General features: G+C 35.9%; 3 protein-coding genes across 3 annotated transcripts; 2 read left to right on the forward strand and 1 right to left on the reverse strand.

Moving 5' to 3' along the window:
* Positions 1-853: 853 nt before the first annotated feature.
* Positions 854-3,380, forward strand: LOC104784810 (putative pectinesterase/pectinesterase inhibitor 17). Its single transcript, XM_010509897.3, has 2 exons — positions 854-1,880; positions 2,528-3,380. Exons 1-2 carry the CDS (start codon positions 1,034-1,036, stop codon positions 3,211-3,213), a joined length of 1,533 nt encoding a protein of 510 aa, XP_010508199.1. The 5' UTR covers positions 854-1,033; the 3' UTR covers positions 3,214-3,380.
* A 1,797-nt stretch (positions 3,381-5,177) lies between these two features.
* On the reverse strand, positions 5,178-5,988 carry LOC104784811 (auxin-responsive protein SAUR36). Its single transcript, XM_010509898.2, has one exon. The coding sequence runs from the start codon at positions 5,846-5,848 to the stop codon at positions 5,375-5,377; it is 474 nt and encodes a 157-aa protein (XP_010508200.1). The 5' UTR covers positions 5,849-5,988; the 3' UTR covers positions 5,178-5,374.
* A 2,032-nt stretch (positions 5,989-8,020) lies between these two features.
* LOC104784813 (Golgi SNAP receptor complex member 1-2) lies at positions 8,021-10,171 on the forward strand. The gene is made up of 6 exons (XM_010509899.3): positions 8,021-8,334; positions 8,668-8,864; positions 9,278-9,367; positions 9,486-9,557; positions 9,669-9,798; positions 9,889-10,171. Exons 1-6 carry the CDS (start codon positions 8,202-8,204, stop codon positions 9,984-9,986), a joined length of 720 nt encoding a protein of 239 aa, XP_010508201.1. The 5' UTR covers positions 8,021-8,201; the 3' UTR covers positions 9,987-10,171.
* Positions 10,172-11,104: the final 933 nt, after the last annotated feature.

Genomic DNA, 11,104 nt, shown 5'->3' on the forward strand with positions numbered 1-11,104 from the left:
AATAATCTTCTTTTGTAATCTGATTATGTACACGAAAACTACCCGAAAACAAAGTTCGTCAATTTCAAATTACTCACATATCACCTAGTAACAACATGTAACCCGTGATAAGACTAAACGTACATGCAGAATATATATCTTTATTGTGATTGTTAACAACAACAAAAAAAAAGTATCATTTTCTACTGTCTTTTTCGCCATTATGGTCTACTTTAACTTAATATTTAATTAAAAAAGGAGAATTTGCTTGATGTTTAATAGACTTGTGCAAATGGCTACGGCAAAGGAATCGTTTATTGATAAAACGATAAAACCAGTGAAACATCGAAGTTAACGTTAACGGTTGATTAGTCTTTGTGGATAGCGATTACACAGTCTCTGCCTTAATTACACACATATAATAATTTTAATTATTGTACGTCGCTACAAACTAAATTAATTATAGTGGCATGACTTTGAACTTTTTTAGTCTCCTATTTTTAATAGACTTTTGAGAATTCGATTAACTTCCAAAGACGCGTTTATGCCAGTTATGTTATTGAATTTCAGAACTGAATATAATCTAATTAACTAGTAGAAAACATTATTACTTGATATATAAAGTAGCATTAACTAGTTACGTCTTCTAGTTCATTCGTAAACCGTACCTATTATTTACTTGCGAACACATTTAATATGTGTCCAAAATTGTGTACAAAAATCGGTTGTCGAGTATCTTTTTTTCAGACTATTATTCAAAGTCACTTCAATTTGTATCGTAGTTGAATCACAGCGTATTACACACGTCAAAAAAGATAGCTCAGAAAGAAAAAAAAATCAACAAAAGAGAATCTATGACGGCATGATCGTTACCACTCCATTTGTTGATAAACTATAATGAAATCACATATTAATAAATTTATTTATTTGTTTAATTAGGAAAAAGCAAGTATCACCCCGCATCTATATAAGCACATCGATTCAATACATAAATCTCATCAATCCAATACCTTCAAACACAAACTTCTGTTTTCGCAAAACATTTGGTCTTATAATGACTTTTCGAGCTTATATTACTACCTTTGTGCTCTTATGCATTCTCGTGGCATCGACCGTTTCCGGGTACAACCGGAAAGACGTGAAAGCGTGGTGTAGCCAAACTCCAAACCCTAAACCTTGCGAGTATTTCTTAACCCATAACTTAGACAACAAACCCATAAAGTCTGAATCTGAGTTCCTCAAAATCTCAATGAAACTCGCATTAGACCGAGCCATCCTTGCGAAAACCCACACGTCTACACTAGGACCAAAGTGTCGTGACACCCGCGAAAAAGCAGCTTGGGAAGATTGTATCAAACTCTACGACTACACCATCTCTAATATCAACGAGACAATGGATCCAAACGTGAAGTGCTCGAAAACCGACGCGCAAACATGGCTCAGCACGGCTCTAACAAATCTTGACACGTGTCGAGCCGGGTTCGTAGATCTCGGTGTTACCGATATCGTCCTTCCTTTGATGTCAAACAATGTCTCAAATCTTTTATGCAATACACTCGCCATCAACAAAGTTCCTTTCAACTACACCCCACCGGAGAAAGATGGGTTCCCGTCGTGGGTCAAACCCGGTGACAGGAAACTTTTGCAAACCTCGACGCCAAGAGATAACGCGGTGGTTGCGAAAGACGGGTCTGGTAATTTCAAGACGATAAAAGACGCGATTAACGCTGCTTCGGGAAGCGGTAGGTTTGTGATATATGTGAAGCAAGGCGTTTACAGTGAGAATCTTGAGATTCGAAAAAAGAATGTTATGTTGAGAGGTGATGGTAAAGGAAGGACGATTATTACCGGAAGCCGAAGTGTTGGAGGAGGAACGACAACGTTTAATTCAGCTACTGTCGGTACGTAAAGTTACAAAACAACAAATGATTAACTTTGCTTATTTTCGTGAGATATAATAAGGTTTAGTGTGTCAGCATTTGAATTGTTACGTGCATGAACACACCAAACAAGATAGCGAAATTGAAAATGATACTTAAAAAAACCACGTCACTGCGTCTTATATTTTATAGGTTCAAGATTTTGAATTTCGTCTTGAATTTTCTACGATAGCCGTAGGTCTAGATGTTTTTCGTACCAATGAAGTGGCAGAAGAAGAAAAAACGCTTTACAATCTTATGATAGACATAAAGTCAACCTAGTTTTTTTTTTCAATAATGTTTCGGATATTTTGATATGTACGCAACCCTCCATTATTACTCAATAATTTACAAAATCATTACTGAAATGACATAATAGTTTCACAAATTCGTACGTTGTTATTGTCTTCCTTAACAAAATTATATAAAATCACTCTTTTGCAAAATTATTGATATATTCAAAAATTATTGATAGTTCGTTTTTAATTTGACGTTATACAAAATTCTACCAAAGTAAAGTTGCAACAGAGACATACTTTATGATAATATATTAGATTTATATAACGTTTAATTAACATTCAGTCAAAATGTAAAAACAAGAATTAATGGTTTGTCTCACATAATTGCAGCGGCGGTCGGAGACGGTTTCATAGCGCGTGGGATCACGTTCCGAAACACGGCGGGTGCAAACAACGCACAAGCGGTAGCTCTAAGATCCGGGTCGGATCTATCAGTTTTCTACCAATGCAGTTTCGAAGGTTACCAAGACACACTCTACGTCCACTCCAACCGTCAGTTTTACCGCGATTGTGACGTTTACGGAACCGTCGATTTCATATTCGGAAACGCAGCCGCGGTTCTCCAGAACTGCAACATCTTTGCACGTCGCCCACGTAGCAAGACCAACACAATCACTGCTCAAGGAAGATCCGACCCGAATCAAAACACGGGTATTATTATCCACAACTCCCGGGTCACCGCAGCTTCTGATCTTCGACCTGTTTTGGGATCCACCAAGACTTATCTAGGTCGACCTTGGAGACAATATTCTAGGACGGTCTTTATGAAGACTTCTCTTGATAGTTTGATCGACCCACGTGGCTGGCTTGAGTGGGATGGTAACTTCGCTTTGAGGACTTTGTTTTACGCTGAGTTTCAGAACACGGGTCCAGGTGCTTCAACCTCCGGTCGGGTCACATGGCCTGGGTTCCGGGTCCTTCGTTCTGCTTCGGAGGCTTCCAAGTTTACTGTTGGTACTTTCCTCGCCGGTAGCTCTTGGATTCCTTCCAGCGTACCGTTTACATCTGGTCTCTAAAAAATTTAATATATGATGCAAATTAAGCTGTATATACGACGCAGTTGATTCGTCTATTATAAAGAATAAAATATTGCTTGTTTCATTGTAAGAAGTCTTTATTAGTATAGATTTTCATTCATGTATGTAATTTCATTTTCTTTATTAAGGCCCATTAAACTTCTCTATGACCCAGTGTTACAAGGGATACTAGCTAAGCTTGATTCGTTCAAAAAAAAATTGAAACGGTTTTTTTGGTTAATATGATGAAACATATATGTATATATAAAACTCTTTAATTATAACGATATCAATTAATTAAAACAAATTCTCACTAATTATTTGCCTCGTGTACTTACAAGTTGGGTTTATGTTCTTTGTATGGACCAAAACAGCTAATGGTTACGACCACACATGCAAATTAATGTCAACTCAATAGATAAATCTTAATATTGGACCAATCTATAACTCAACCTATGATGAAAATTGTCTCATTACAAATCTTCGACTAATACACCTGAAAAGGAAAGATCGCACCAAGCCACCAATAGATATATATATATATATGTACATATGGTCAAGTGGAGAAAGTTATTCCGAGAACCGTGGCATGTATTGTTTCCATAATTTAGTATCATCAATTTTTACACTTATTTCATTGTATTCAAGCAGTGCCCGAACCCGCACGTCGTTTTTTTTTTTTTTTTTTACAATCATACATGCATGATTGATTGTAACTTTTCAACATAAGAGTACCAATTTACCCTATTAGTAAATATGCATGTGAGATGTGAATGTACGGGTTATTATTTTTCTTATTATTTTTGATCCGTCTTTGAGATTAATTGTGATAACATGTACTGCGTAAAGTGCATAGATTCTCACTACGTCAGCCATTTTTTGGTAAAACACGGCTGCCTCTTTCTTTATCTCAAGACTACGTTATGTAGAGATATATAGGTTGAAGGAGAATACTTATTGACAAATGACAACTAACAAGTTCAAAACATTCTTCTGTCTTCTTTTTCACAATAACTAACTGCTAATGAATACATATACATGGCATCGATATCTTCAAATGCATATGACCACGGATACCTTAACGTGGAATGTTTTCTTCCAACCATCGTATTTGACTTTTTAGCTGGATTTTTGGTTAATAATTTTCCTCAAATATTAGTGATGAAAAGCAGAAAACGTAAAGTCAAATATATAAACGAGCTAGATTCGTATATCAATTTCGTGCTATATATATTTGTCATTATAATTTTAAATGTGAGCACTTAACATCGGTGTCTTATGCACTCTACTTATGGACGAATCGTCAGTATATGACATATGAAATTGAAATATCAATTTAGTATTCTCTCATAATTCATTTGATCACGAGTATCCCAAATATAGTTTTCATGCATTCATCATTATTTGTACGTTTAGACAAACCGAACATCTGTAACCAAAAAGTCACTTGGAACATGTAATTTTTAGTTAAGTGGTTTGTACTAATAATATTTTTCACAGTGTAAATTTAAACAATTCATTGTATATTTGTATATATGTGTGAACATTAGAGATATATGTAACCAGAAGTCAAAAATATATAAATGAATTAGTTGTTTTTCGGATATCAATCGCATCCCGACGCTCGTTTTAGATTTGAACATCTTTCACGTCAAAGTGTTTCGTATTCAAATCAGACAAGGCAACCACAAAAGCCAAAATGTTTTGTCGTCTAACCTAGCCACACATAAATAGTATCCGAAATATATTTCTTTTGGTAGAAGTAGTACTATTCGATAAAGGTTTAGAATCAAGTTAGTGGGAATAAGCAAGCAACAAACAAATCCTTGCGGTTGATAGCTAAAAAAAATCTTGAGTAGACCATAGAGAGAGAGAATAGAATCGTGTTACACTTTTTCTTTGCTGTTTCATCACCAATTCCATTTGATCTTTATATCAATGTTCAAAGATAATATACCACTAAGTGTCCCCATGCTAATCACATCATTTATCAAGACCCAATAATTATTTACATTATCATCTTACTGTATAATTGACTATATATCACAAGAAAAGAGTAAAGTGACAAAAAGTAACAAGATAGGAAAATGGTAAATTAAAGGGAACAATATATCTACTAAAAAAAGGTTGAAAATCCTAAGAACTTTTTCCATAATTGTCTTCAATTGCGGCAAAGGCAGCTCCATGGAAATATCCGAGAACTTGATCCGGATGCGATTCGGGTCTTGACCCGTTCGAAGTCAGAATACAAACAAGGAATAGTGATACCACCTTCGTGGCAGAATCCATACTCTTTTTCGGATTCTTTGAGCAACTCACCGAACAAAGGATGGTTAAAGTAAACGATGGGTACCAAAACTCTGTGACAGTCGCCGTCTTTTTGACCCACGTAGATCGCTAAGTGTCCCTTTGGAACTGGGTCCGGTATGCATTCGGATCTTCTCGTAGACCTGAAATGTCTGAAACCTTGCTTGAGACGTTGTCCCCAGCTTTTGAGTTTTGCGAGTGGTCTCAGCTTGCAAGCTTGTCTGGTCAAGTGTACTCGGTTGTAACCGGAACGTCGGATCCGGGTATTACGAAGGATCCATCTAGAGACTCGTCTCCCGATTCGAAACCCTATGATCTTCTTCCTCATCTTCTTAGCTAACTTTAAAAACAGTATTGTCACAAAGCTATACTCTTTGAAAGATCTGAGACATATCGGAGGTTAAGAGAGTGAAACGAGACAAGAACTAACGAGTCAAATAAAGAGTGATTCATTTGGACGACAAGAAAACAAAATTATCAATCACTTTTTACATTTCTAGTGATTTCCTTTGTTAAAAAAAAAAATGAACAAAAATCAGAATCTTGACGGCGGAGTCACCTATGGGATAAATCGACGGCAAGAATGATGTAAACGGAAAAGGGAGAAATGCTTTGTAGTTTGTAATGTGTAAAAACGTTAATAAAGAAGAAGAGGTCAAGAGAAGAGTGAGTGAAAGACAGAGGATTTTAAAGGAGTTTATCTATGAAGTCTAAATAAATGAGCGGTTAGATGAAGACTTGAGACTTTTGACCGTTGGATTAAAAGCTAAATAAAACTGCCACATTTGTTTAATACTATATCGCTTGGCAAATAGTCCAAAGTCCAAACCCGAAGAATCTTACATTAAATGTGACACGTCCCACTTAACCGTTAGCCTAGGTTTATCGTCATCTATGAACGTTTTGGGATGGGTTATATCAATCACAAAACAAAAACAAAAAATAAGTAGTATAGCGTATAGAAGCTTTAATTACACATATATTTACTCATGGTTGAGTTTGAATCTGACTGAATACATTATTAAACAATTGCCTAAAAATAACGTTTATTAATTTGGAAATGTTTTGTCGGAGCTTCATTATACTGTTTAAACTTTGAAGATGAAGACAAAACTATGCCACCACACGTGTGCTGGCCAAGTGGGACAAAGTTTTTTCTAACCTATTCGATAACACTTACACGAGATCAAAATCCCCACCATCTCGTTTATTTATTTGTTAGTGATCATCTACTGTTTTTGTTCTTCTTTTAATCAGGGTGAGTGCCCCAGTGATCATCTACTTGGCCTGTGATTTTGTTAAAATATGCATAAATATATAAATACGATCGAAAACAAAATGTGTACGGTGCGTCCTCTTGTTGCGTTACTTGCGTACGTTTATAATGGTTAATATATAAAATCATATCAGGATAAACAAACTTTTAAGCAAAAGCGAATAAAGATAGATCTAGTTTTGAGTAATTGGGGGAGATTCACTAAACGTTTTGGTGTTGAAGTAGTGAATAATTCCCACGAATAATTTTCTCTATATTTTGATCTACTTTACACGTTCATTTTGTAATTTAAGATCGTGTGTTTGCTGTATCCAAAAAAATCTGTTTTAAGTTCAAAGAAATCAAAACAAAACTGAAAAAAAAAAAACCCAAAAATTATCAACCAAAAGAAAAAAGCACATGATAGATCAATCAGTATTGCACTCTAATGCCATATTAGCTAATAAAATTAAAATATAAAAAAAATTCTTTTATTCAGTCAGTGTAATATTGACATATTAATTGTACTTATACGATACACACTACCTTATTAATTACAAGCAAAGCAAAAACAAAAAAGAAACCCGACAATAGATACACAAAAATCCAATATTCCTTAGGATCAATCTATATTTTCAACCGACAATTTTTTTGAATCATATTTGCTGCAAGTCCGTATCATAGCTAAAAGACGTTTAAACGTTTCATAATGAGATATTACCAGCTGGAGAATATATTCGTTTATATATTTTTCTTTTTTGCCATCACTGTGTTTCCCATAAACCCATATGGCCATATTTAAATGATATTTGTATATTGGTCGTCACAGTTAAAATTCACAATTGGTTATGTGTTGTTATAATCTACACTTTTCTGATTTGATTATATAAAGTTTAGCACAATTTGCGGATCACAAAAAAAAAATATTGTTTTGGACCTTTCGATAATAATGAGAATCTGAAAGAAGTTTGTTCCAAACACAACACTTCTGTCGATCGTGATCGTATAAAATTAGAATCTTTCCCTTTATATGTCCCCAACTCATCAGCGTCGTGTTTCCGTACAGTTCGTCATACGTACAAGAACGTGTCACTCACTGCACTGGTCACCAAGTCGATAGTCAAATTAAGGCTTACCAAAAATGGGCCTCTGTAAGCCCATTATTAAAATTGTATGGATAGAAAGACCCATAACTAGTCGAGCGAAGAAGTAAGCCCATTATAAAAATTGTATGGATAGAAAGGCCCATAACTAGTCGAGCGAAGAAGAAGCGGAGGAGGGAAGAGAGCGATCCTCTCTCAGTCTCGTTCGTCGTAGTTTCAGTTACAATCAGATCGTCGCTGCTCCGGCATTGGTTCAAGGCGGAGCTGGCGAGTTTACCTGAGAACGGAGAGGTTACTGATCAGAATTGTTGAAGATCGGAAAAATGACAGAATCGAGTCTGGATCTGCAGGAATCTGGTTGGGAGGAACTTCGGCGGGAAGCTCGTAAAATCGAAGGCGATCTCGACGTTAAGCTCTCTTCTTACGCTAAGCTCGGCGCCAGGTTTACCCAAGGCGGTTCGTTCTTCTTCCTTTCAGCTTTGATCATGCTCTCTGTGTTAGTAGCTTTGTAATGTGATACGGATCGATGAATGAATTTTCGATATGATCCCTTCAACGCATTGAATTTTGATTGTCTCTCATTCTATATGTTATGATTCATATCTTTGCTGTAGAATGGATAAATCCGAATGTGTTTGTATAGTGTTCTCAGTGGATTTGTCAAAATTAAGGTGAAGTAGTGCTGCAATTGATAGGGAAGCACTATTTTTGTAATGAATCATTAGCAAAGTGTTGAAATGCAAAGTTCAGGTGCCTTTGTTTACGAGAGTTCATATGTTTTGGTTTCAGGGTATGTCGACGCTGGATCTCCAACCGTTGGATCTGGAAGATCATGGAAGTCCATGGAGATGGAAATTCAATCGTTGCTTGAGAAGTTGTTGGACATTAATGATTCCATGAGTAGATGTGCTGCATCTGCTGCACCCACAACTTCGGTTACCCAAAAGCTTGCAAGACACAGGGATATACTTCATGAATATACCCAGGTTTTCCAAGTTTTCTAATAGCTAGCCCCTTCACCTAGATTTCTTTTGTTGTTTTCATAGTTTTTAGTGAATTCTGGAGTAACTGCAATGAATAGATCCGGCATCTCAAACTTGACAATTCTGATCTCAATGCTACTACTAATGCAATAATCTTCAGCTCAGTACCTTTGTAGTATATGCATAGGTAGATAAGTTAATAGATGTCTTTGCATCCACTGTTTTGGTACCATGCATCCGAGAGTTAGTGATACAAGATGAGTAATCGCAGTCCCATTTTCTTGTAAAAGGCAAAAAACCTTAGCACCAGTGTGGCTTTTGTTTAGTGATAGTTATGTTCCTGTAGTATCATGACGTGATATGTATTATCTGACATGTATTCCCTCCTATAATGTATATTCATGTATATTTTCTAGGAGTTTCGAAGAATAAAAGGAAATATAAACTCGCTGAGAGAGCATGCTGAGCTTTTAAGTTCTGTCAGGGATGACATAAGTGAATATAAGGTAATGAGTTTCCTAAAGCATTTTAGTTTAGAAAACGAAAATTCTTATGATTGGAGATACGCATTCCTTCTATGCTCACATTTTGATTGAATGTTGGGTTCTATTTTTGCTTCTGCAGGCTTCTGGTAGTATGTCACCAGGTGTGCAGGTGCTAAGGGAGCGAGCTTCTATCCATGGAAGTATAAACCACGTAAGATACTTTGTGTAGTCATGGCTTTTGTAATCTGAGTGTTATACTCTACTAATAGCCCTCTTTATAATGTAATTCGTATGATGAGTTTTATGGAGAATTTGGCTGCAGATTGATGAAGTCATTGGTCAAGCTCAGGCAACAAGATCAGTTCTTGGCTCTCAACGATCTCTGTTTTCAGATGTTCAAGGAAAAGTAAAAAATCTCGGAGACAAATTCCCAGTGATTCGTGGCTTACTTGGTATCTCCATCAACCTCTATATGATATCTTCAGTTAATCTCATTAACCTTCTATAATCCTTGAGCTAATTTTGCTTTTTCGATTTAATAGGTTCAATTAAAAGGAGACGTTCTCGGGACACACTTATCCTCTCTGCTGTTATCGCTGCTTGTACGTTGTTTCTTATCATCTACTGGCTCTCGAAATAAACAGAGTCTGTTCATACACCTAAACAATAAAAATGACTTTGCCTCAGCATCTCTAGATCGAGTTTTTCCAAGTTTTTTTTCTTCTTGCTTTTGTGTTTTTTGCCATTTTGTTGGGTTATGTGTTTGTTGTAGGACAATATTATACACCCTGATTTATAAAACAAAAGTAGAGTAAAATTCGAAAACTCAATTTTCACAACATAGAAGGTCAACAATCCATGTGACATCATTCAGGTACTTGCTTTTTTTACCGCACGCTTAAATACTTCAATATGGTCCAACATACAATGTGGTCCAATACACACTATGCTCTGTTTTGTTATGCTAGATTTTTATTACTCTCAATACTTTAGTTTGGTCCTCTCGACCACAACAAGTGTACGAAAAAAGTAATCCAACTCATAAATCCATCTTTCAGCTTACCATTTACATCCACTCAGGTTAAAATATCTAAAGGCCTCGCTCTATTAATTTTGGGTGGGGATACACTTCAGTAATGATGATCCAGTCCTTTTATTTATTTCACTCCTTCCTATATGTCCTACGTATAGTTTTAACAAGTGCTAATCAATGTGGTTCGTAACTTCGTACCGGATTAGAGATTTTGTGGTGGGGCAAAGCCCACATATCAACTTGACCTAGCTTTGTTCAAAGAAAGAAAAAAAATCAACTTGACCTAGCTTTGTGGATAGCCATTCTAAGTTTTCGTCCCTTGAAGATATGGTCAAACGTGGACCTATCAAAAAAAAAATTGGATGAAAACGGTTAGTCCAGTATAACACATATCTATAAGCCAATCTATGAATAGATAAATAATCGACAAATAGTTATAACGTATAGTATCGTACGTGAAAGATATATATATAGGCTAAACGAGGAAAGTAACCAAGAGTTACTCCTACGCATGATTCGTTAACTAATACTAATTATAGTTTGAATATATTGTTTTTGAAGGGGTGGAGATTGAAATTTAGCTTTTGGCTTTTTGCTTTACATTGGCTGGACATAGGACTAGGAATCAGAGGCTCTTTTTTTGAAAATTAAAGCTTGTTAGATTCTACGCTTCCCAATGGGAGACCGTTTCTTACGAATTTTCAGACAATAAAACACTCGAAAGG

The sequence above is a fragment of the Camelina sativa genome, chromosome 5 (assembly GCF_030686135.1).
Source record: "Camelina sativa cultivar CO46 ecotype springtype chromosome 5, ASM3068613v1".
Taxonomy (NCBI): Eukaryota; Viridiplantae; Streptophyta; class Magnoliopsida; order Brassicales; family Brassicaceae; genus Camelina; species Camelina sativa.

Excerpts from the sequence above, each read along its gene's own strand:
- LOC104784813 (XM_010509899.3), top strand. The coding sequence starts at position 8,202 with ATGACAGAATCGAGTCTGGATCTGCAGGAATCTGGTTGGGAGGAACTT. Across the intron at positions 8,335-8,667 it reads CGCCAGGTTTACCCAAGGCG|GGTATGTCGACGCTGGATCT; the intron begins GTTCGTTCTTCT and ends TTTTGGTTTCAG. Across the intron at positions 9,558-9,668 it reads TCCATGGAAGTATAAACCAC|ATTGATGAAGTCATTGGTCA; the intron begins GTAAGATACTTT and ends ATTTGGCTGCAG.
- LOC104784810 (XM_010509897.3), top strand. The coding sequence starts at position 1,034 with ATGACTTTTCGAGCTTATATTACTACCTTTGTGCTCTTATGCATTCTC. Across the intron at positions 1,881-2,527 it reads GTTTAATTCAGCTACTGTCG|CGGCGGTCGGAGACGGTTTC; the intron begins GTACGTAAAGTT and ends ACATAATTGCAG.
- LOC104784811 (XM_010509898.2), bottom strand. The coding sequence starts at position 5,848 with ATGAGGAAGAAGATCATAGGGTTTCGAATCGGGAGACGAGTCTCTAGA.